The sequence below is a fragment of the Myripristis murdjan genome, chromosome 15 (assembly GCF_902150065.1).
Source record: "Myripristis murdjan chromosome 15, fMyrMur1.1, whole genome shotgun sequence".
Taxonomy (NCBI): domain Eukaryota; kingdom Metazoa; phylum Chordata; class Actinopteri; order Holocentriformes; family Holocentridae; genus Myripristis; species Myripristis murdjan.
In genome coordinates, this window is record NC_043994.1 from 20,505,447 (window position 1) to 20,532,210 (window position 26,764).

Sequence of the window (26,764 nt, forward strand, 5' to 3'; positions counted from 1 at the left end):
TAGTAATTTCAGAGCACAATGTTGAGGTGACAAATAAGGGTGTCGAGTGCACAAACTCGGTTCAAGCCAGAGCCTTGTTAACTGTTGTTAACATTATTTTAGACTGCATTCTGTCAGATTGTCATGGAAATACATAATTAGCACTCTAAATCACATAATGAGGCTGCACAAGAGAAAATCAATCCATCTTCCATATTTAAAACCCACAGTAATGTTGATATTAATTTCTCTTGATGGGTATGACCAGTGATGTGAGATGTACTGTATTTTACGTTTTACAACTTTGTGCAAATGTGTAAAAGCAGCACTATTGTTGATGCTTAGCAAGCAAGCTGCCATAATTCTTGTACTTGAAACACATAACTGATGGCGTGATTTATTATTTTCATTGGTGATATAATTTTCCATGTAGCACTGATGTCATTTGAGGTCACTTGCACTTTAGTGATAGGCATCTGTACCTGGATCTTCTTACAGGGCAAGGGACAGATAACACAAATGTGCATGCTGTAGCTAATGTAGTAATCTAATTTGTTATCAAGCTACTAAATTCATGTTGGAAAATCAATCATATAGTTAGAGAGCAATTGTGCAGAAATGGTTATCAACACACCCCGCTATCTGAACTGTCTCTCAGCTGCGAGTAGGCCAGCTTGCGTTATCAAGCATACATGCAAGCAAAGCATAATTCTCATTAATACCCAGTCATGCCACTGTTGTCACTGACAAAAAGAGGGGCAATCTCTCCTACAAAGTCAGAGGATGTATGGTGGTATGAAAAGTAAGAAAGGTGATGTATCTTCAGTATATATTACATGAAACTGAGACCAAGTACTCTTTTGGGCTTGTTGATCTCATGTGATAAACTAAACAATCAAGGGAAACATCAAAATGTCTATTAGCGCAGTCAAAGTAAACTTGATATCGGGCCTAATTCGAGCTGGGCTGATAAAAATGCATGGCCACTGGGAACTTGTAACGTGACGCTGTCAGTAGTCACTAGGCACGCTGCACCTCTCAGATCTCAAAAGATATTTGGGAGGAGGAAATGTGTTTCTGATATTTATGTCTCCTTAGTATTGGTGTCTGATTGTTGGGTGCAAAATAAATATTTCTTGGTAGGGAGAGGGCTGAGCGCTTCAGCTGAATGTTGAGCAAGTGCAGCAAGGTCACACTCTCATTCACAATGACTTGTGGAACATGGATACACAGTGATGGTTCAAGCTGCTTATATGGATCTTTCATTTCATTAATCATATCCTGAATAATTTACATCACTCAAAATTCCTAATGCAGCTGACTCTATTCTCCCTCATAGTGAAACCTATTACCCAGAGAGGCTCAGCATATATTAACCACCATAATTTGTTGGCTGGCTCTTGATGATACCACTGTGGAGGTCACAGTACAGTACTTTTTAAAGCAAAAATAATTTATTTTTGAAATGTCTTTACTGAGGACAAAAAAACGGGAAACCGAGATACGCTGCCACCTAAAATCACACATTTCCAAGCATACCTTTCTCACAAAAGGTTCCAGTGAAGTGAAGAGGGCAATCACAGAAGGGTCGGGCTCCGCTGGCCGACTGCAGCTGATGACATGTTCCCCCATTGCGGCAAACACCATCATGGCAGACTTGAAGTGCATGCAGAGTGCGATCTGATGCCTGTGTGGGAGCTACCAGCGATGTATTCACTTTCTCAATGGCGGCAGATTGAGTTGTCAAATTCAAGGAGCTTGTTGTGGAGGCCTCCATGGTATAAGAATGCAATGTATATCTGCAAGAGTGGCCATAAGTTTTGATTTGCAAGAGGCCAGTATGGACAGAATACCAATGTGCAATTAGCATATATTATTTATCTCCAAACCCATATATAAAAACCCAAGGGAAAAAATGTGACGCGAGCATGTGGTGTGTTTAGAAATCTTATCACAAACTAGTGAGAGTAAGAGCAAGAAAGTGGAACTTTACTGTGAAACCAATTTACTTATTACACGTAAGGTGCTAACACAGTGCACTAATTTACTAATTTGATTCAATTTTCTAGCCAGAAATCTAAGGGAGATGATCAGTTTCACTTGATACTGTAATGGATATCATAATCAGTATAGCTTCAATCCTTTAGTCACAGTTGACAGGAAAGATTGGACTTTTTTTCTGCCTGACTTCCAAAATACTTCTTGACATTATAGATGAATAATCCCTTACTTGAGTGTTTGAGCATTTCTGTACATGATGAGGCAGGAGTGATATAAAATAATAATATTATACAAAAAGAGCTAATTGAAATGGGGTTCAGAGAAGGAAAACATTATGGAGCCAATGACTATTAGAATCCAAAGACTTTACCTGCACTGATCTACGTTGCTGCTGGCGACGGCGTTAGATGCGTAGAAGCTCCTCACTTTGTTAATTTCAGTTACTTCAATGCAGCCGGTGTAGTTGTGAAATGGTTTAGCCCCCTGAGGGAAGAAACAGCCCTTTTATAAAGACAATTAATTTGAGATAGGACCCAAGACTCATCTCTGAAAAATAGTAATCTGGATGGAGAAATCACACTGGCTTGTTATACGATCTCACCTGATATGGTAGATACTGTGATGGCACACCGCCTATGAAGACACGATTTTTTCTTTGTGTCATGAGCTCTGGCCAGTAATTACTTGTTGCACTTTTGATTTCTCCGTAGCCAACAACAGTTAGCTCTGCTTCACATGGGGAAAGGCGTTGTCTGCGAAAAAGCAAGAGAAATAGTGAAATGTGCAAGAGAAGAAGCACTGCCCGTATTTCTTATCATAAATCAAATGTTTTGAAGCCGCCATATGTTCTGATGTTACCATCTGTATGCATTACTCAACACAGCATACAGGAAGGCGTCTTTGCTGTTGTTGTTTCCAATGGGTGACTACAAAAACTACAAGGAGGCACCTATTTCTTTCACTGAAGCCATATGTGCTCTCTAACTCTCTCTCTCTGTGTTCTTGCTCTTTTTAGTACTTAGCAATATCACAGGCAAAAGAGTAACTCCAGAATGCTTTTAGGATGCAAATATACAGCATAAAAAGACCATGTCCCCAGTTGTTAGGGAGGTGTTTTCCGGCCCTGAATGCAATCGGTATGATTTAACTCTCATTTTCACCTTTTTCAAGAAATAACATCACAAATCAAACATCTACTGACATATTAATAACTTTTTTCGCATTATCCAATGCCTCGTGAATATGGTTCTACAAATCAAATCAGACATGCTAATTGGTGGAATGGGAAACAGCTCAATACTCATTTGCTGGAGCTGATGGTCAGAAATGGATATGAAGTTTTCTATGGCTAAAAAAATGAAAACAAACATATATATTTTCCATCTCTCCCTTCTGAGGAATTAAGTCAAAATAGCTACCACAATGGTTGCATGGGAACCTTGGCAACTTTCTCTTGCATATAAAAAAAAAAAAAAAAAAAAAAAAAATCATCAATCATCAAAAATCATCTCATATGTGTTTTGGACCTACTGTTCAAATCTCATATGTCCTAACACCTTGGACAAGTGTAGTTGAGAAATTTGAGTGACTGTCTTAAAGTACAGTGAAATAGTGAATGCTGAGACAAGACAAGACAAACAAACAAACAAACAAACAAAAAAAGAAGTGTTACAGTACATATTTTTACATATTTTGCATATTTTACACATTTTTTTCTCTAAGGGGTTTGAAGTTTTCTACTGTCTTCTCTTTTTTTCTCTCCCTCTCTATGTATCTTCTGCACCTTTGAACAACTATTTTGGAACCACCCCTCAGCCACTCATAGATTTCAAAAACTAATTCTCCACTTGGAAACAACAGGGGAGAGCAGATAATTACCTAAGTGCAGATTTCTGTGCTAACTATCTGCAGCTTGAGGCCACAGATGTGCAGTCTCCTCTCCAGTGTCTCCTGATACCCCTTGTTCCCTGAGTGGAACTTAGGAGGTCCAGGAAGCAATCTAGTCTGATTTGTTAAGCCTGTACTTTGCAGGCTGTTGCATATGCTGGCTAAACACTTGGGGCACCAACTCCAAGCTCCGTAAGTCCTTCCTCTGGAGCCGGTGTGGAGAAGCGGTTAATTTAGAAGCAGCCTGCCAGAGCGGCCTGGCCAGCAGCCAGAGGGCACTGTGCTCACTGTCCTTGAGAAGTCAGCCCCAGTGGATTTCTGTTTAACATATTGAAAAGCGTCTTTGACGGGAAGATATATTAAAAGTCTATAATGAGTTAGGCGGTGACGTTGAGGATGGCCATGATGTTGTAGCTCTGGGTCAAATCAGACAAAGATGGACGAACTCGACCATCAGACAATTACATAGAATTTGCTGTGTGACACCGAGAACCATTTTTCCACGCTCCAAACCCTCTAGTTATGACAGCTCTCTTTCTTGCCATATGTCTCTGAGGGGCTGATATGGAGCATAATGATTGATGTGTACTGCTGTTGCATTTTTCTTGAAGAAAAACAGGGGCGGAGTCTCAGCCTCCCTCAAACTTGATTGGCCTTTCTAGATGTCCCTGCATACATAGAACAGGGGTGTAACTAGCATTTGATATCACCTCAACAGGAAATGGCACGCTTACCTTTGAAAGTTAGCAGTAACATTTACAATCACTATCAAATTTTCATGTCTCATTACATTTTATCTTCAGAAAACTCTTATTCCTCTGTTTACACTTCAATTAGTCTCCAACATGTATGGACTCTGTGTGTTTCTACAAAGCCTCCAGATCCGATGTGCAGCCGTGTTCTGTTTTTGAGTGTAACAAACTTTGTGCCATGAAACCAAAACATAATCTTCCACATGTCAGAATCAAACAAAGAGGCCTCGTGACAAAATTACAAACGGACCAAGAACACAGGGGGCCACAACCTCACTTTTAATCATTTAATTATTGATTTTGTGCTCTGAACTCGATTGTTAATATTTTAGTATCGAATACCTGGAAATGAAGATTTTGTAACGGCCAAGAGAGAGCAGTCATTCATCACTGATACATATTATTATCTGGGCACAGTCTCACAACTGTTTCAGTTTCTTCAAAATGTAAGTCTATTTGACCACTTGTGATAAAATTCAAAACCTCCTATATGTGTGATGATTTCTCCCTCTTCTATGCGACCCCTAATTATGACCGACCCTTTTAAAAAATCCTGACAGACACACTCAAGTGAACAGATAACTAAAGATCAAGTAATGGCAATGTGGGAATCAGCAGGCACACCATTTCAGCATAAATTGTATATTACTACAACTTCAGCAGCTTTTCGTTTTGAATTAAATTCTGATTCATAGTAGGAATCCAAAAAAATGTATTATGGCCTGAAACAACCTTCTAACACATCTATCATGGTTAGCATCTTTTTTTTCAGCTCAACCAATGTATTATTTATTCACCATAGCCACGCACAGTTAGCTCTGCTTCACACGGGGCAAGGTGTTGTCTACGAAAAAGCAAGAACAAATGTTAAATGTGTTTTATTATTCATTTCCCTGTGATATAACATGCTTTTTCCAACACCAGGGCAACAGTTTGATTTTTAATGAATTCGAAAATGAGTGGACCACAAAAGGGATTCAATGTGGAAATACATAAATAAAAACCAACCTACCTGATATTAATGATGTACTCTCTGCCATTGTCAACATGAATTAATGTGTTGATCCTTGTGATCTCTTCGTCTTGGTTGCAGCAAAATGCATACTGAAATATTTATAAAAAGAAAATGTTGAAAGAGAAGTGTGCGGGGAAAATACACCACCTATATTCCCTGACCTGCTGCTGATTCATACAGTACATACGGCCTCATACGAGCGTCAGATGCTATTCAGGCCTGAACATGATAACAGCAGCTGCCGTCTTCCCTGTCTGTCAGATACCCTGTTCTAGCCACTGTGTATTGTATCACTGCTCCTTGTTATCATCATTACAAAACTGCTTATCCTTGACATATGCTACTCTGTGTCATCCTGTGTTTCATATCCCAATAAAAACCACCCCCTCACTCAGTCTCTTTGATTTATGCACTGACGTCTACCTTGAAAACTGTGTGCACCTCTCCCTCATAGTGGGCAAGTATTCACGTGTTTTGCATTTATTTCTTACTGGAGAACTAGAGAAATCCTGGATTTTTTTTTTTTTTTTTTTTTTTTTTTTTTTTAATTTTTCTATTCAATTGTATAAGTGACTCTTACATTAGCTGCATTTCTAGGGCAAACACAAAACAACTTAATACCAACTTCACACATAACACCTACTTAACTTACATACCTGTAAGATGCCATCCAAGATGAAAAGTTTCATGAAAAAAAAGTCACCGTTAAGAGGACCCTGGTCCACATAAAGGATAGTTCCTCGGGCCACTTGAGTCTGAAATCTCAATGTAATGTTGTTGAGTGCTCCAAGGTCAATATCCTCAAACTCCAGGTATGAATTCCCAAAGTACCAAAGGTAGCTTGAGTCTAAGAGATAAAAACACAACAACAGTGAGCTGATATGGGAAAAAAGGAGTAAGCAAAAGCAAGACACACTGCGGCAGTTTATTTGTCTCCACTATAAAGTCTGCAGAGATACTTTATTGATTCCTGAAAGAAAATTTCAACTTTTCACTCATTCCCTCCACCGTGAGGGGCAGTACACAGTGTGAGATACTGAGCAGATCCAATGGCGTTAACAGGGGTCCAAGTGTCTTGCTCAAAGACACTTCAACAGGCAGATGCTGTCTGTGACAGAGGTTTGAAGCTGGGCTTTCTGTCTAATGGAGTGCCATCATTATGACCCCCTGCTGCTCCTCTGTTGTGTCAACATCAAGCAACAGGTAAATGTGCAATGAAATTACTCCATTTGATGTTTCATGGACTTACTGAACCAAGAAGATTTAATCAAGAAGCACTTTACCTCAACCTCTCCCACTGAATGATACTCCTGATCTATTTGTTCTAATTGCTCATAAAAAATCACTTTAAACTCTCTCCTTTGCTCCTATTCCATTTCTTTTTGTAATTTCATTGCACTTTTTCCCATCAATTATCATTTTATGCTCAACAGAAACGCTCTAAGTGCACAAAAGCCCTGATTGTTGCACTCCAGATTTTTGGTTACTAGGGTGATGCAGAAATTGAAGTGTATTTTGCAACTGCAAGCACCCTATGTTGCTTTTATTCAGAGCAACATAGGGTGCTTGCATTTGCAAAAGTAAAAAGCTAAAAGGATAAAATGTTAATGTAATCAATTTTGCAATCAACTCTGCAACCCAAATGCAATGCAGTTTAAAAACCTTACACACAGCATAGTGAGGGATGGCATGTAGTAGCAGGCAGTACAGAATATTTTCATTTTGGAAGGAGAAGACAAGGTAAAAAGGGACTATTGCTAGTAATGCATTTTCTTCATTTGTTCCCTGTAAAGGCATATTGTAAATATCCCTCCATTGCCAGAAAGCTGTGGAGCATGTAAATGACGATATATTACAAGAAAGAAGACTCTTGTCTGAAATAAACTTTACCATACAAGTTTATTACATGCCTCATTTTATAGTGGGATAATTTGGTTTATATCATCCATGAGACTAGGCAATTACAGGATATTTCTGTAAAGGTCCCACTGCCTGAGAGCTTATTGGGGGTAGTGACGCAGACAAACTTAAAAGACTGACTCAGACTGCAATTGGAGGCAAGCATTAAAGGTGCTCATGCTCAATATATTTCTCATTTGAGGGAAATACTGCAATTTGTTGCAGAAAAGTCAACCTAGAGAGCCAGTTAAAATGAAAAGCATTCCTTGATGCACCTGTCTCATGCTCTATCTGTTCTTATCTGGAAAATCATTACACTAGAGAAATCAGCAAGCTCCTTTAAGATGTTGCCATGATTAATCGAACACCTGCAACCGAGACCTTTATCAATATTTGTTACACGTCAAGTCCTAATAGACCAGACCGTCTTTGATCTGACAGTGGGCCTCCGGGGCGTTTGGCAAACAGGCCAACCTAAATACCCCTATTTTCTCTGGAGAGCAATATGACCAATACCCTGCGGAAAAGTGCCTAACAAAAAAGTGAGAATTATCAGCAACAGACCTACTGTGATCTGTGAATTAATGAGGATAAATGCACACACCGACAATGCTACGCTGTCTCCTGCTTCAGCCCTGACAATGGAGTTTGCCAATGCTGATGATGGAAAATTACCCCTCAGAGACAAAGCTATTCATTAATTTTAAAGCCTTGTTTAGTCTGATGTAGTCTTTGATGCAGTCTGAGGCTGCTGCCAGGAGGCAGTAACATGCCTCATTAGCAGTTTGCTCCAGTCTCTCCTTCAAAGGTCTACTGTTTTTACCACTACCTTATATTCTAAGACTTGATTTTCATCCACAATTCTTGAGGAACTAGTAGCTAAAATGGATGGGCAATATCTAATTTGTGCATGTGCAATCTGAACGCGCCTTAATGTATGCATCATTCATTGTCGATATACTGTAATACGCAGCAAGAGATTTCTCTGGTCTGTGCTTATAATCAGGACAGAAAATGATGAGATTTAGTGGGTTAACATATTGCTGATCAAGGAGTTTGTGACCATTGTACTCTGTTCTAAAGCCTTGTCTCGTCACAAGAGAGAAAAAAAATCCTCTCAGTAGAAATATTCAGACTTAATCTTGGACTAGGCTTAATACATGTCCATAAAAGAGGAAGAAAATTGATGTTATTCATATTGCATGGAACTTGTAGAGGAAGACTGCAAATGTTGCAGGGCAGAGCGACTCTACACGAATGTCAGACAGAGGTTAAAGCACAAGCCATTCCACTGGAAAACTATGTTTTGAGAAATGTGAGCTTTGGATCAATTAATATGGCTATAGGCTTTGGGCGGTGAGCTTTAATTGATATGGACTTAATGTCCCATTTATAAAAGAAAAGGCAGGATGTAAGTCCTGTTTTGTCCCTGATTTATTGGGCAGGGTAATAGACTGACTGATTGAACTTGTCACAGGACAGAGATAAAATATTGCTGAAGACCATTCCTGGCCCTTTGCAATTTCAGAGCCCTAAGGGAAGACAAAAGGTCATCCTTTACCTCCAGAAAGGGTCGAAAAATATCTTATTTTCAAGATATCTAAGAACATGTCTCAGGTATTGTTTTCAGTACAACATAATAACTGAACAAAATGCTCAAAACATTATCTGCTGAAAAATCATAATTAGAACAAATTGCAGTAAAATGAAAGTACCATATGTTAAATTTGTTTTAGCATATAAGCGTGCACATTGCATACAAAGCTGTTGTCTGCCTTATCAGTCTATTATTAGATTGCTGAGATACAGAAGAATGGAATCCTAAATATATTTTGGCCTTTCTTTGTAAACCCAGTGCCTAATTATATCTTTGTTGCTTGGTTTTATAACAGTTGAACATTAGTCCCAGTGCACCATGGCTGATCCAACACACCGCACTGACAGTTACTGTACAGGAGCACAGAGGCCATAAACCATCTCTGTGATGACAAATTGAGACACCACTTTTTCATCTTGCCAAGCCTCAGCTCATGAATATTCATAGTTGTGCACATCATGTGCTTGACATTATGACTCACTAGCAAAGTTGCACCACTGAACATATCAAAATGGTTAAAGGCATGCTAATTAGGCACTGCCAGCTCAAATATAAACAAACTGTGTGACTTGTTGTAAAGGAAAACGTGTTCACATAAACCGTGGTGCACGGAACAAATGCATCCACAGTAAACATAATGGCCTATGAGCAGGGTGACTGTAAGACACAGGAAACTACCAATGGAAATGTGCTTAAGTGACCATCTGGCTTACTTCATCTTACTCATCAAGTTGATTTTGAAGAGCACAGCTTCAGTCACTTCATTTCTGTTACGCTTGGCAGGAAATGATAACGGCTTCACCTCTGCTTTGGTGATCACTTCAAGGAAAGTCCACCAAATCATGGCTTAGCTGCAGTAAGCCTCCCTCCACAAGCAGTGTCCTTTCTAGATTTCCATCAGCTCTCATACTGCAGAGCTAAAAATACTGTGGATCTCAGCATTGCATGTATCACAAAACAAACACACCCTGTTGTCTTCTGAAGCGGTAAGAGGGTCTAGCATGACGGCGAGTGCATTATTGTGATAATACCAGAGTTTAATTATGCATTTGTCATCGATTTTTATCATGATTACTTGCCAAGAAAATGACAAACACATGACGGTCTACATGACAGTTTCTGTGCATTAGCTGCTGCAGTTCGACAGGTCAGCCATCACTTTGAATCAGCTTCTCTACAGGCATCAAAGGTAAACAAGGAGGAGTGATACTTATACAGAAATATGGCTGGGACACTGGCACTCATCATGCCTTTCAGCCAATCAAAACGTGACATTAGACCAGCTATGGAATAACACAAATGGTGTGCCTCCGATTTTTTTTTTTTTATTCCATCAATCACCAAGTTATGAAAAATCAAGATCAAAGTAAACATGAACATACAATGAAGGCATGTATGCATCATGTGAAAATACTGTGACAGAAGAAACAGCACAAGATCTACCCATTATAATCAGTATACCATACTAACCACTCCCTCTATGTTTAAATTCCCATTGACTTGGTGTATTTCAAAGGTTGTGGAGCAGTCTTAGGTTTAAAGGAGCACTGTCTGAGTCTATTTCAAGCAGCACCAAGGGCACTGAATGCTTTTAGATGGTGACCTAGTTAGATAAACTCATGAGTTTCTGGATCCTCTTACTTTAAAACTTGTTTACTTTGATTATACAGTGGTGTGTAAAACAGTAAAGAGATTTTTTTTTTTTTGGTGTATGGATGCTATTTTTTTTTTTCTTAAACCTGTTTTAGGTCGATGTTTAACCCTGTCTGAGCTGAAGTAATATGTACTGAATCAGGGCAGGATCAGGTGCAGCGGATAGGACTCCATTATGTGTTGCACCCACAGTGATTTTCAAAGTGTCACACTGAATTGTTTCAAGCTCGTCTGTGTTCAATAGCTCTGTTTTACAGCTCTGTGAGCAGTTTCAAAGGTAGACAGACCTCATCTGTCAAGGAGTAGCAATCTGCCCGGTGCTTCAAATTCCTTCTCTCACATCCAATATCAATAATATGGAACATATTGTGTTTTGCGTTGAACATTTGAGTGTTGAAGGATATAACACCGAATAATGATTAAGCCTCTGACACTTTGAAATCACTGATCTCAAATAGAAAACATTTTTGTGGTGAGTACCAACCTACTTTTTAACAGAGACCTTTTTTTTTCACAAGTTATGACACAAATTATCTCTTAGTCAAAATCCAATAGATCCTTGTCTGCTTTGTTCCAGAGGCTATAAAATCACAATTTGGAGGGCCAGCTCACTTGGAGGCACCTGTCTCAATGGAAAATGGCAAAGCTTGTGCAGCGAAAACGTTTGATAGGAAGGACAAGGGGAGAATAGGCAAGTAATTAGTACAATATGACTGGACTGCCTTCAGCGGACATTGATTGGTATAATGGCTTATCAGCTGAAATAATTTAGTGTCACTTTGTTGCACACTTTATGTTGCTGGAAGTAATAGCATAATAAAGGAAACTGTGACTTGACTGACAAAGTTTAATTTTCACTGAGACATTGCCATGTGTTACAGACACCGGCCTGTAATTAAGGTTACAGGCTTTGTTCTTTATAGAAAAGGACAGTCCTCTGAGGTGATTGTCTCTCCAGTCTTGAACCCCCCAGCCTTGTGATCATATTAATGTGATTAATTACATCAGAAAACCTAAGTCGGGCAAGGGAGTTAACATAAACAGGCGCAGAGCCATGGTGAATGTAAACAATTAAAATTGAAAGACTAAATGCACTAATGTAGGTCACTGCAAACGTGCAAGCTGCTACCAGAGGAGTTTCAAATTCATGACTTGGCAACCTCTTGACTCTCTTAGTGGTAGTGTTCTCTGTGTCACTGTCGCAAAGATGACTCACCAAAAATATTTTGGGCTGCTGGATATTTCAGTTACAACTTGACTGAGCTCGCAAAGCAGTTTTGCCTTACAGATGTGGAATTTATGAAGTCTGAGCGATGCAAACAAAATATTCTGGCAAACAGGCTCCTGTGACACTGAAGGACAGACATTTTGCAGAGCACAGATGCATGAAGCAGTGGATCTATCCTCCTTGATAATTAATTAGGATAATGATGTGGTTATCCTGACTACTCCGGGACTATAGTGACTCCAACTGCAGCAACAGTTGATGCTGCACACCTGTGTCTTGTTTGTGTATTTATTTCCATACAAACAACCAGCGCAATTCAAAATGAGTACCCTCTCTGTTTTGGTTGAGGCTCTGTCTTTGTGCTGTGAGTCATTCCTGCATATTTCAAACCGAATCATACCACAACACAAACACATCATCTTCACTATGACAGTCTGGTCTAGTTTTTTTTTTTTTTTTTTTTTTTTTTTTTTTCTGCAGCCATTATTATAATATGCAATCAAACATAATTTGAGAATGATAAACTGAGGCTGATATTCTATTTGAAAGGGCTTTAAAGTGTGCAGCCTTTGCACAACACAATTTCAAACTGTGCATGTGGCTTTTACGCTATTATAACTAGGATGCATTTAAATCATCCACGTAAAGATGTTGGAGCATAGATGTACCATAATGAGTTGCGAATAGCTGACATTGAACTTAACATGCATATACCTGAAGGCTGCTTGGCCGTTGGCGCTGGACTAAACGTTGGTTTCGACGGTCTGTGCATGGTGCCCCGTGTGATATTCATGACTACAGTCACCAGGGGAACATCAGTAACAGGAGGAAGGCAGCTGACCTTGTTGATGCCGTCTACACAGGAATAAGCTTCTGGACATGGATTCAGCAGGCAATCATCATAATTGTGCTCACAGTTCTTCCCCTGTGTATGTAAAATAAATAGCCTTTAGATTTGTCAGATAATAATTGGACGAATAGTTCAACAGTATGGCATGCATACAGCTTGTGCAATTACAGAGTTTGCATTATGTAAGCCGACGATATTTCCAACCATAGCTTCAATAATAAAAGATAAACAGAGCATTACTGATAATTCAATCTTTCAGAGGCTGTTTCCCTATTGTCATTTTTTAAAAATTTGCAACAAAAAAGCCAAATTACTGTAGCAATAATATTAAGGAAGAACAGCAAGATTGAAATACACCACAGTTTTCCAAGGCCACCCTGTTAATGGTTCAAATTAGGCTTACAGGATGAACAATTTCAGCAAATGTCTCATGTTACTAATGGCTTCTGATAATAAGTGTTCTGATAATAAGTGTTTCCCTCTAAGGGTGAGGACAACAAATAACAGATAATTTAACTCTAAGAGTAAAAAAAGGAAATCACTACATTTGAATAGTTCTGTTAATTATTACACAGACAGAGCTCAAGAGTTGAAGGAATAAGAGGGGGAGGGGTGACAAAAAAGATGGAGAACAAGGTGGTGAGCCTCACCACAAATCCAGGACGACAGAAACAGGTGTAGCCATAGCCTGGATCATTCTGAATGCATATCCCCTGGTTGCAGGGCTGTGGAAGGCACTCATTAATGTCATCCTCACAGTGAAGGCCTGTCCAACCTGCCAGGAACAAAAGCCCACAGAGTGCCGTGGTGAGCCCAGGCTCTCCCACTTCCACCCTCTGAAGTGAATATCAATCAGATTCTCCTACATTGATTTGCTTCTTTTTGGGTTCACACACATACACAGACAAGAAAAGGCTTTCACTAAAGAGTAAGATGCCACATACATTTTAATGAGCCGAGGCAGTATCGTCTTTTTATCACTGTCCTTTTTAGTACTGTATGACTGCAAATCTCTCCCTGGAGAAAAATGGATGACTTTTGAATAGCTTTGAGGCACAGTAGCTAGGTAGATATTATGGTTACCTTGTGACACCTTATGTGGCCTCTTTCAATCCACTAAGGGCATACTGTAAGTATTAAGATGCTCAATATGTGAACTGCATGGCACCACATGTGAGGCACTGTAAGAGGATGCAGCTTTCTTTTTTTTTCCTTTCACCTTAAGTGCCTTACCAAGTACTGTCTTTCCATTTATGCTGTCTTAATGATCCTGCGCCGCACCTTCAGCGACAAACGTGTGAACTTAGGTCGTGTATTAGTTCCTACAAAGGGAAGGAGCTGCTTCGGCTGTGTCAATTCATGGGAAAGTGAAAAAACTCACACGTTGTTCTGGTGACTCACCTGGCCTACAGTGGCAGACGTAGCTATTAATAAGATCCTGGCAAACAGCACCGTGGTGGCAGGGGGCTGAGCAACATTCATTAACATCCACTTCACAGAAATCCCCCATGAAACCTGGTGGACAGCTAAGAAAACACATCGGAGCTTTAAACTCTCTCACAGTCCTGTCACAACATTTTGCTGTGGGTACGACATTTACCGTGTGGCTAAAATCCTTCTTCAGACTGTCTTTTGGGGTAAACTGAGATCTATGAGGTGCAGGAGATTCATTCATGAAGTACTACATCAACATCAGTAAACAGTTCTGATATGGAGTACCAGAGAGGCCATTAGCCATCAGAAGTACGTACTGATGTGTGTGTGTGTGTGTGTGTGTGTGTGTGTGAGTGTGTGCCTTCACACTGCTGTGTCAATAGCCTATGTTTTCAATGTGGATGTTGCGTGGCCAATGAACTTATGCCGCATGCCTTTTATATTTCAGTCCAGTGCATTAGTTTACAAAAATCACATGGATAAAAGATGTGGATGCACAAAACAGGAAATAAATCAAATCAACCCACTTAATTAGATGTTATTTTAAAGAAATTACCGTAACATGACTCCTTTATGGCTAACTATGGCTTTGTGGCATATTGTGAGAAATGTTATTAATATGCACTGTCCTGGTCAAACAAGGTAATATTTTTTTTTTTTTTAAATGACAGCATCCTGTTAAAAATGTACTATTACAACTGCAACATTTTAATCAATGTCCAAATCTTATTAAATTCATCCTTGTGTTGGACTGTGTACACAATGCACAATCACTGTTGCAGATATGCCATCAGCAGAACCTGATGTTACTGTAACTAGCATTTTCCACTGACACTAATAGACAAATGTATACATTTACTAGACTGGTGTTGTGAATGTGTACATTTACTGACTGAATGTGCTAAAAGTGCACATTTACCTGTAGATGTACAGTATATGCTGTATTTAAAACTGACTCTATCAGACACTTACCATTAGCATATACACACATAAGCCTACACAGATATGAACGCAAAACAACCGCTGTGGTAAGATACCAGGCAGCCCACTAAATCAATATATGACACAGCAGACAGCAGCAATCTATTTGGAATTGTGGTGCCCTAGGACACATTAAATCATGACACTGGGCATGCAACAGTAGCACAAGTGCAAAAGGTTAAACAATGCATTTAACTGAAAGACATCCAGACACCTGCTGTGCCAAATCTGCACACTATTACTGCAGATATTCACATACAGCGCATCACTCAAGGGAAAACATATCAGCAATTAAAAAGTAATGGTTCACTTGCAATCGACCTGGAGAGCCGCTGTTTTCTGGAGAGATATTGCATCGTCTTTGTGGCACATTTAGATAATAAACAACAAACTATCGGTCCAAGCAGCACAGCAGCTTATTTTACCATCACTCTGACCAGGAATGCTATCTCAGAGCCATAATATGGACACAATATAACATCTTCACAATGGGGAGAGATACAAATTCCCTACTTTATTCTACATCATTTGTTATACTAAAAGCAGACCGACTGACCTGCATGTAAAATTTGATCCCTCTCCGTCAACGCACACAGCTCCATTGAAACACAGGGAGACTTCTGAAGCGGCCTCTTTACAGATGTCTATGTCAGTCTCACAGTTTTTCCCTGTGTACCCCTCCTGACAAAAGCATGCATATTTTTCGGTGAGATCGACACATGATCCTCCATTCATGCAGGGACTGGAAGCGCACTCCTGTAACAGGAATCAAAAATGTACAGTAGTCACACACTGTACCAAAAAAATACTGAAATCTGGATGAGACCCTGCCTAACGAAAAAAAAAAAAGTAAAACATTAAAAAAGTAAAAATATGTGAATTTAATGCCTGAAATCCACAGAGTGCCATTTAATAGAAAAGTGGGAAGATAGTGTGGAATTTGGATTTGAATGAAATGTCAGTAGCTAAAAAGCAGACAGATCACATTACTCATTCAAGAGAAAGCTCCAAGAGACTTTAAGCAACTCAATACTTTATCTCTAGAGTCCAGTAAAGGCTGTGCTGGGTTTTAAATCAATTAGGCATTAGGCTCAGCAATTTCGTTTTAATCAGGTATTTGTACAATGCTTACATGATCCCAGTAGTTCAACTGACTTATCTGCTGGAAAAATCAATATAATTAGTGATACCAAAAGACACACAAAGATTACAAAATTCTACAAATGCCCAGCAGGAATTCATTGGGTATTCAAACACGCTGCGCTCTACTCACATTAATGTTGATTTCACACCTGCCACCGGTCCATCCCGATTCACAGTGACAAGAGTACGCATCCACTCCATCCTTGCAGCTGAAAAGGCCAAAGCACAAGGTGACAGACTTGATTCATCAAACTGAAAATATAATTAGCACTTATCAATGGCAGAATCAACTAAAAGCTCGCAAAAATAAGTCTTATGTCTTAAGTCTTCGATTGTCTACGCGGTACCCTTTGAGAGTTGATGTCTTCTGAATGAATGACTATTTCCTCTTCAAAGGTATTTAATGAGTGTAATTTAAAGACTACTGAGACAACCTGTAAGTGCATCACATTAGCTTTTTAACATGTAACATATGTCTCCATTCACTGTGCTGCTAAGGGGAGTAATTAATAATAATTCCATGCCATTTCTGCACAATTTGCACTAGCTCAGGCTTTAATGATAATGAAAAATGTTGTACCTCCCATGAAGGCATGGCATTGACATGCATTCATCAATGTTGGTCTCACAGTTGAATCCCATGAAGCCGTGAAGACACAAGCAGTGATATCGATCAGGAGCATCGATACACCTCCCACTATTTTGGCATGGGTTGGAACCGCACTCATCAATGTTAATTTCACACCATGTCCCTAGGAATTAATGCATATTTTAGTAAGGCACTTCACAACTGGATAGTTAAGAGAAAGTGCTGTCTTGTTTCAACCTTTTGTGTTTCCACAGGCACAAGGATAGAATAGCTTACAATACAGTGGGTTGGATGGTTGGGGGCAGTTTGAGGTATACACTGCTGGATTAGGGTTTGGACACATAGAAAATAACACACAAAATAAACCAATTTTCATTCCATTTCATTTTTTTCCCCCATAGTCATTATTATAATACACAATCAAAATTTACCTGATAGAAATAACTTGTAAATTATTAACATTAATTACTGAAAACAATCAACAATTTAGAAAGCAAAAATAAATAAATGAAAATAATAAATTAAAATAAGATAAAATAAAATAAAATAAAATCACAGGTTTCCAAAGTGGGGCCTGGAGAGTCCCCAGTGGTCCTTAAAGGACTTCCAGGTGGTTCCCAGAAAAATAAATAAATATATAAATAATAAACAATTTAATTCCACTTGGCTATTTCCCTCCCTAGTCACTAGCACAATTAGAGTATGTATAGGAATTGCTATTTTTCTCATGGGTTTCACTCGTCGCCTCACCTATACAATTATGTAATACTGCACCTACTTGTATTAACAACAAAATTCTCCTAAGATGGGAAGACAAAAATATTGCCTGTTATGAAAAGAGGTCCAGATCTATGTAGGGAGTCCTTGATATATATCAAAAAGAAGGCTGAGAAAGCCTGATGTATATAACTCCAGTTCACAAAGAGAGGAGAACAAGTAAAAACAATAGCTGGCCCCATCAGTGTCCCTGAGAGAACTCAGTGAAGTGCAGCACTGAACTAATGGAAAAGTGTGTCACATAAAAATCTCCTTACAGCTGTGACCGTACAGTCTTCAAAGTCTGCGAAGGCACAAACCTCAATGCAAACTGTGCTGCACCAAATGAGCTGACTGAAAGGGAACGAATGAACTGTCTTCACTCAAATAACATCCTCACTTTGTGCCAGCAATATTTAAAATAAATTGTAGAGGAATAAGAATTTGTCGCCTTTAGTCAGAGGTTTATTGATATATAGTAGATGCAGACTTCAGAAAAATACCAACAAAATAACAGAAAACTGTTGGAGGGAGAGGAACAGTTAAAATATTTGATAACTGAAAATGCCTAAATTAGTCTACCTCCTGCCAAGAAATCATAAAACAAGTTAAAGCAAACAAATCACTGTCTACAGTGTTGTGCATTATAGCAGGTACTCTGCAAGAGTGATTCAGAAAAATGACTAATATTGCCTGAAAGTAAATGAACAGCACTGAATTTTAATTACAAACTTAAAAAAATGAAATAAAATAAAAAAATAAAAAAATAAAAGCAGATTATTCACTGCCTCAAAACACTGTCTAAGACTTCCAAGAATTGCAACGAAAAATTATGAATGACCCATCTTTAGTCATTAGGGTAGCTTTTCATCTCCTGCTTGAGACAGATTTAAACAAACATGGTGACATGAAAGCAAGAATTTATTTATGGCTTCTTTCTTTTAACACAAAAGTGAATAATCTGCCTTTAGTGTGTGACAGTAAAACCAATCATGTTCTAATTGATTTCTTCCCAAGTCAAAGTTGCGCGCTGTCGTCATGTGAGAAGCGCACGGCAACATTTGAGGACAAATTCCATTCCAACGGTTAAAAACCATCCCTCACTTCACTTCATGGACTGCGGACGAAATAACATGCATGTGCAATGAGGGAAGTGAAGCAATAAGTGGAAAACAGGGAACCAGTAGTATTCACATTTGTGCTTCACTTTAAGCTCATATTTAATGACACTTCTATTTTGAAATAGAAAGTAGAAATACAGAAGGAGCATTATTTTCTTTCACTCTAACAGCAGTGCAACCTGACAGAGGGCAACCTCTTGTACCCCGATGTGAGATGAATTTGCCTCAGCAGCACACAGTGCAGAGGTGCCACACTGGAGAAAAACAGGTTTCTGCTTTGAATCTAGCCAATGGCAATTGTCTGTCGAGTAACCAGAGGATGGACTACAAAGCACCAAGTGTCTTAAATATCATATTTCCACTGTTATAATTACCTGTGAAGAAACCCAGAGGCAGAGATAACAGTAATGGCTAATAATGTAATTATTGTGAGAATTTAATTTACGAAAGCCCTAGCAGCAAACAACATTGCAAGGAGAATATAGAATCGTCATCCAACAATGTGCTGACTACGGAAACTGCAACAATGTGCTGATTGCGGCGTACGGTCACTCAAGGGAGCGCGCTCTAAGTGATGGGTGAAGAAGGGAAAACGGAACGTGACGAATAGTGTGCTTAAACCATGATTTATAAAAAACAAGAATATCCATTAATCATGTCATAGTAATGACTTCTGCACTCAGTGTGGAACATAGCTCCTATATACTGTTAAATAACACATCATTGAGATTGCAGAACCTGCTAAACAAAATGTCCTATATAATGTCCAGACCCTGGATCCACAGTTGGGATCCAGCCAGCTACCCGGCATACAGTATGAGGACCAATTTTGGCACAAGAGTGTGTGCAGCATTTTTACTGCCTGTTTGTGTTACAATGACACACGTAGTACAAAATTTGATTTATAAAAGCAAAATCATATTTCAGTACAAACTAGACGCATACAGACTAGATTATAGTCACGGCTACATAGTTTTTTTGAGAAAGTGATTGATTTTGACACATGACATGTTAGGAGGTAAAGAACAATGCAAGATTAAAAAAACAAACACACACAAAAAAAACAAAACAAAACAAAACAAAACAAAAAAAAAAACATGCTTGTTTATTCTTAATAGCTGCATCTAAGTGGGTCATACAGGCTTTGAAAAAGTGAAAATGCTGATGAAAGCTGTGACAGAACAGTCAATGAAACAATATTATTGCTTCTTTCCCCAGTTATCTCTCAAAGCTAGAACATGCAAAAAAAAAAAAAAAATCTATCCATTTAGAAAAAATGGTAATCGTCAGGGCCTTAAGGACTGTCTGAGAAGGCACTCTCCGTTGTTATTATACCTTACTATACCTTGTTCCAGACACGCTGAAATCAGAAAGTGTACTCAAGAATTACATCTTGTCCTTAAAGAAAGAGCAGACTACGCAGCATGCATACAGCGACTGTGGTTCATTTACGTCCAACACGAAGGAAACTTCAATATGAGTTGAAGTAGGGACAGGGAATGGGGTGTCATTATGTCTTAATCACATCAATGAAAGCAAGTAGATATCACAGAAGACTAATTTATTAGTAAGCTGCGTCAACACTTAAGGTCAAAATGAATTTTGGCATCCCATATGCAAAAAAAAAACAAAAAAAAAAAAAACAGCCTATCTTGCCTGCTGGGAGACACAAGTAATATGCGTTTATATATTTGATAATACCATCAAAGTGACACAAGAAGTTACACTATTTCAGCGGTGGAGCAGGTGGCACACAACAGCAAAACAGTAATTCCAATCAATCTGAAAAAAAAAAAACAAAAACAAAAAAAACAATACTAAAGTGATGAATCACTCGGCGCCAGCCAATTCACCACTGGACCACGGGATATCCAGGGGTGCTACATATCCCGCTGCACGCCCGTTTTTGTTTCCCCCTTGAAAAGTTGCAGTGCTGTTACATGTTACTAGAGCAAATATTTTGTATGAGTTCTAGTTGGTTTGAGCCAATCCAAAATATATCCTCTGGCCTCGCTCTCTTGGGGAACCCTGTTTCCTCAGATGAGCTTAGAGCAACAGAAAAAGTAATGACTTGTACTATGCTGTGCGTAGGCCTAATAATAAAAGCTGCTTCTGTGGGAATTGGGCCATGCGTGTCAGGTTCTGCTCTCCAGAGTAGCAATACCTCAGAGATTTCCCCATTTTTTCAACTGGGGAAGGATAAATTGATGATACAGTGTGGAAGACAAATGAAATTAATCTTCCCAGTACCTGACAGGAATTGGCTTTAGATAGTGCGAACACACACACACACACACACCCACACAGACCCCCACATCCATGCACATGCACACACACACACACACACACACACACACACACACACACACAAACACACACAATAAAAAAAAACTCAATATCCGTCTGGGTGGAAAATAAGACAAATGGATTGAAGTAAAACAACAATAGTGTGCAGAGACTAAAGAGCCTGATGAAATCAAGGCAAGTAAGAGACACTGAGAAGTTTTCATCAGATAAATCAGGTGATGTGCATTTATCTCGTGTTAGCTTCAGCAATAAGCGAGCAGACTGTATCTTGCAGAGGTAGGCTAATTAAAAGCGTCCATTGTTAAGCAGTTTCTACTCCGAGCCAGATCTGTGTCAGAGTTGCCCTGATAGCATGTGGCCACAGCAGTCTCGATAAGCTTGGGAGTCTCACATTGATCTTTGTGTCACCTGGGGGCAAAAGATCTACCTGAGTATCCAGGGCGACAGACACACTCGAAGCCCCCGGGCTTGTTGATACAGATGCCCTCATGTAGGCAAGGTGAAACTTCACACTCATTCACATCCAGGTCACACAGTGCTCCAAAATAACCAGGAGGACAAATACAGTGGAACCTAGAGAAGATATGATTACACTGTCATTGAGAAATCAAATGAAATCTGACAGACACAACAGCAGCAGACAGAAAACAATAATTAAAGCATACTTAAAAAAAAAAAAAAAATACTAACAGGTTTCATGCAGCATGTAGCCGAATTGCTGGGGAATATAATTATTTAGAGAATTACATACTGCATCATCTTAAAACCTCAATATGTGTTCCAAATTGAAACAAAATTTTAGCTGTTCCATAAAAAAAAACCTTAAGTGCAAATTGGAATGCATTTTTATTTTCAAACTGACAGGCAGATCATGATTCAAAAACTGCCAGTATGGGGCAGATAAATGTCTTTTTAAATTTTATTGCATTGTTTTGGCAAACGGTAGCAATTACTTCCTTGCTGTGTCCCCTGAAGTGACTTCATTTACATTCTGTTTGATGACTTATTAGTGAAGGGAAGGGCCTTGTGTGTCCAATAATGCAGTTTGCTCAGTTCAAATCCCTATCTCCAGCTGTTGGTGGCTCTAATAGCCGCCGGCCACACATCTCTGAGGAGGTGGTTAGCATGTTTAGCATGAGCACATGGAGGGTGCTAATAAAACATGCAATTAGATATTCCTATGATAAAAACTAAACTAAGTTTGTGATTAGCTGACCAAAACAAGTTACATCATGTCAAATTTCAGTGATATGCTAAAATGTTTTTGTTGTCAAACTAAAGCAGAGCTGCAACACGTCACAGAGGACACTCTCAAGACAAGACTAACCTTAATTAACCACCGTAGAAATGGAATTGTATTATGATAGGGAAAACATCTGAAACAAGGGAACTGGATGACAACATGCTCCCTTCAATCATTCATTGTCCACCGCATTTTGCACATTCCTGCACTGTGATGACGCAGCTCTCTCCAAAACAAGTTGGCAAATAAATTATTGCATGACACATGTTGCCGTGCTATAGAAATGGTGTGGTTTTAAATACTGAGTCACTAAACTTGGTATTTTTGCTTGTTTGAACCATAGATTCAGCTTCTTCCACTGGTGCCAAGGGTTTAATGTGAATTTAAAATAAAGATGCTCCATGTTTTTAGGATTTTATTTTGAATGTTCCTCTGTGAAGGTGACTCATGGTTAGGATTTACTTGCTTTAGTTTGTATAAACTGGTAATAAATTGGTAATATTTGCAAGCACTAAAGAGCAATAGACATGCATCCGTAATGTGTGGGATGTGTTTTGAAAAGACGCTCATTTCCCATTTTCAATACAGGAAAAAAAAAAAAAAAAAAAATGAGGCGGTCTGAGACAGTAATTCACACTTGTTTACTTGTCCACTGTGGTACAGATGGACGACATCAGACTACACTTGCATCCAGAGAACTTGCCAGAACAAGCTTTCACACCACAGATAGCTCCTTGCCAATTATATACAATACACTCAAGATTCATAATGTGAGGGAAATGTTCTTATGAAAGTCATGTACACAATGCAATAGCTGAATTCAAACTTTAATCAAGGGCATCAGAATATCATCAGGAAATTATGAGAATAATCTTTTTTTACTCGGCCCTATAACACCAAAGCCCTTAACAAGATATCACAATTTTTCTACGAATTAGCCTCTCATTTGGAGCTGTTAGACCAATCAGCCTCATCGGTGACGATTTGTTCGTTTTCACAATAAAAAAGGCGAACACATGTGAACCACTGCAGATCCCCTCTGTAACGTGACAGCCTCTGCACTCACGGTGACCCTCGGTGTACACACAGCCAAGCTCGCACCGGCTGAAGTAAAAGGATGGGTAAATATCTGCCTTTGTGAGAGCTCTGCGAGTGTACTGTAGAGTCTGGTTCATCGCCGCGCTACAGATGGACTCGTTCGGCTTGTTCGGTCAGGGAGATGAAGACAGGGGTGCACGTGGCACTTGTGGTGGGGAGGGAGGTTAAAACACACCTGATGTGAACTCCCTGGACTGTGCAATCAGGGGAGCGCTCTGAGCAGGGCCAGGTCACATGGGAAAAAAATCATGATGGGAGACAAACTGGAGACAAACCATTTAGGACTTAAATTGGCCCTGGGACTTCTCTACCCATCTGTCCGACTAAGCCGAGAAGCCCCGGGGCTCCCATTAAGCACAGTAGAGAGAAGCACCAGTGGAGTAAGCCCAATCTAGATACATGATGTGTTCCTGCTGAATTTGCTCTCTGTCTTTAGAACAGCAGCTTATCTGTGTCAAGGATGAAGAGAGGCTTGTTATATAAACCGAAACACTCTTCGGAGGAGGAAAAACGCCACGATCTCACGCAGTTATTTTTGAAAGTGTTTTTGCTCGTCCTCTTTCAAAACACACACTTCTGAAATTATGATTCGTTTGTCCATCACAGATGTATTCAATTTCTGAAAGCATCTCATAAATGAATAGCAAGGTGCAAGGTCAAAGTCTCAGAAAGTTGAATTCATACGCACTTGTTCACAAGGTCTTGACAAATGCCAGCGTTTTGGCAAGGGCTTGAGGCACACTCATTGATATCTTCTTCACAGTGAAGGCCAGAAAATCCCTTCTTACAATCACAGCTGAAAAAGAAAAAAAAAATCATTATTATCGATGTTTTGTCTCACATGCAAAATAGAAAATCTATTTGTTTCCTACTGCCACATGTGCAGAGCAAAAAAATCAATAGAATTTCATAATATTAATCACACATCACATTTAGATTGATTGCACCTACAGTACAGGCCTGGATTTCCATTGTTTAACTAACATTCAAATTAAAATTGCATTGTCTAACAAGAAAAAATAAGACTTTTTTGAGACTGTTATCAATTTGACCTCAATTCTACCCCAAATGATGCATTGCTGAATCCACAGCTGATAGCTCTCCTATGGCACTTGATGCAGGGACATCAGCTCACAACAAATCAGCTCATGGTAATCTATTAACACAATTGTTATGATTGGACCCCTGCTCAGGGATTGGGGTTATTGGTAAAATACTGTGGATTCTAAGCATTAGCGAATCCACAGTATTTTCGAAAAGCCTGACATTTTACTGCCACCTATGAATGAATGAATGAATGAATGAAAAGCTGGTTATGGATAAGAGTCTTTACCTGTAACTGTTGACCCAGTCCAAACAGTGGCCGTGGTTTTGGCACGGACTCGAGCTACACTCATTGGTGTCAATTTCACACCAAGTTCCCTCAAATCCTGCAAGATAGATGAGATGGTCATGGATCAGCAGGCCCCACTACATCCTGAGAACGTCAGGGCCGATGATAACAAAGGCCCTGGTGAATGCCATTTTAATGGAACTAGTAGCCCCTGTAGCATATCTCATCTTCCAGCTCTCAGCACTCACTGTTTCCCCTTTGAGAGTGTGTAAGTCTAATAATACTTTAGTGCCACAGACAGATTGGTCTGAGGGTTGGTGGTTTGGGGTTTGGGAGGTGTGTGTCTGCGTGTGTGTGTGTGTGTGTGTGTGTGTGTGTGTGTGTGTGTGTGTGTGTGTGTGTGTGTGTGTGTGTGTGAGCGAGAGAGGGAGCGAGAAAGCGGGAGGGAAAGAGAGCGAGAGTGAGGGGACATCTTGTTAAGTTAGGGTAAGAGGGAGAGGCTAAGCCCAAGAGCTCCTTTGCCCTTGTTCATTAGGGGGTTGAGGGGCAGGATGGCTAAGCAGATCAGCATGGATGTTTTGTTGTACTTCTGAAGGCAGCCTGGGAGCTTGTAATGTTCTGCCTGTCGGAAGTATTCCTCTGGTGTTTCCACTGCTATGAAAAGCCTTGGTTTGGTCCATATGATGGTTCCCGGCTGTACTAGTCAAACTAGCCAAGTCAAAATAGCTTACTCATATTAGAGAATGGGGAAGAAAAGGGGGGAAAAGAGAACAAATCTATTAAACCTGCAATAACTGAAATTGCAAAAAATACCATTAAGACTCAACCGACAAAATTAATTTAATTTAAAAAAAAAACAAAAGCAATAATTAAAATAAATAAATAAATACTAGAGTAAGGCAACAATTAGAAACATGCAAAGTTAACCATCAAATAATGTGCTTACTCCATGTGTTTTGTGCTTGTCTAATTATTTTGAGTCTAATTATTTTGAGTCTAATTATCCAGCTTTAACCTTTAATGGAACGTGCAGTGACCATTTCTGTTTTTGCAATTGCCGTCGTTTTAACAGTAATTCACTTCTGCAACACCATTATCAAACACCATTTGAGCTCAGCCCATTTCAAGACTACTGGATAAGTATTGTGCTGTCCCTACAGAACACCATCTGTTATGCATAATTAAAGGAAAGAGAAACATATTACAAAGGGTTAATAAGACTAACATATAATAATGCGGGTTAGTGCTCATCAGTATGTTGCCATGTCCCTCTGTCAACACTGTGCTCCTATTAGTTTGAGTCAGAACAACATATATGGGAAAAGAAATAAGATTAATTGTAAATGGTAATGAGTTCTTTAAGAAGTAAATTGTATGCTTTTTCAAAATGGGTAGTAAACAGTGAAACACTGTTGAATCCTGGAAATGTGAACAACTTGAAGGATGTTACGTCTAGGTAAATTCAATTCAATTCAAAATACTTTGTCCCTCAAGGACGAATTTGAAGCAAGCATGTTTGCAAACGAGCACACATATATTCATTCACACACATTTCAAAAATATAAAAAAATACAATTATGACAACGTCAGAAAGAGTTTAAACACACAATGATTAATATTTTGATGATCAAAACTGAACTGCCAGACTGACTTACACACCAGATCTGGAGAAAAGACTGGATTATCAAAAGGATTTACCACACATATTCTTTAAAAAATAATTATTCACAGTTAATAGAATATAACGTATTCATTACCAAACATTAGATTTGTCTTGATACTCATGTGGATCGGCCACTATGTAAGTCTGAGGTTTGAACAATGAGGTTCTCCTCTGTCTACTAAACTTTATCAAGAATCAAGAGGGATCCATATACAAGTTTAGAGATAAGGATGCA

The 26,764-nt window shown here is 39.2% G+C and overlaps 1 protein-coding gene across 1 annotated transcript in view; it reads right to left on the reverse strand.

Moving 5' to 3' along the window:
- eys (eyes shut homolog) overlaps positions 1 to 26,764 on the reverse strand; it is a 163,165-nt gene that overhangs the window by 53,003 nt on the left and 83,398 nt on the right. Inside the window, exons 25-38 of the mRNA XM_030071113.1 lie at positions 24,867 to 24,963; positions 24,222 to 24,329; positions 21,620 to 21,765; positions 17,000 to 17,171; positions 16,550 to 16,628; positions 15,833 to 16,032; positions 14,263 to 14,387; positions 13,512 to 13,636; positions 12,726 to 12,936; positions 6,291 to 6,481; positions 5,632 to 5,723; positions 2,582 to 2,732; positions 2,351 to 2,463; positions 1,519 to 1,778 (exon numbers count right to left, since the gene is read on the reverse strand). Of these exons, the coding sequence (XP_029926973.1) occupies positions 1,519 to 1,778; positions 2,351 to 2,463; positions 2,582 to 2,732; positions 5,632 to 5,723; positions 6,291 to 6,481; positions 12,726 to 12,936; positions 13,512 to 13,636; positions 14,263 to 14,387; positions 15,833 to 16,032; positions 16,550 to 16,628; positions 17,000 to 17,171; positions 21,620 to 21,765; positions 24,222 to 24,329; positions 24,867 to 24,963 (2,070 nt within the window). The remainder of the gene's footprint in view (positions 1 to 1,518; positions 1,779 to 2,350; positions 2,464 to 2,581; positions 2,733 to 5,631; positions 5,724 to 6,290; positions 6,482 to 12,725; positions 12,937 to 13,511; positions 13,637 to 14,262; positions 14,388 to 15,832; positions 16,033 to 16,549; positions 16,629 to 16,999; positions 17,172 to 21,619; positions 21,766 to 24,221; positions 24,330 to 24,866; positions 24,964 to 26,764) is intronic.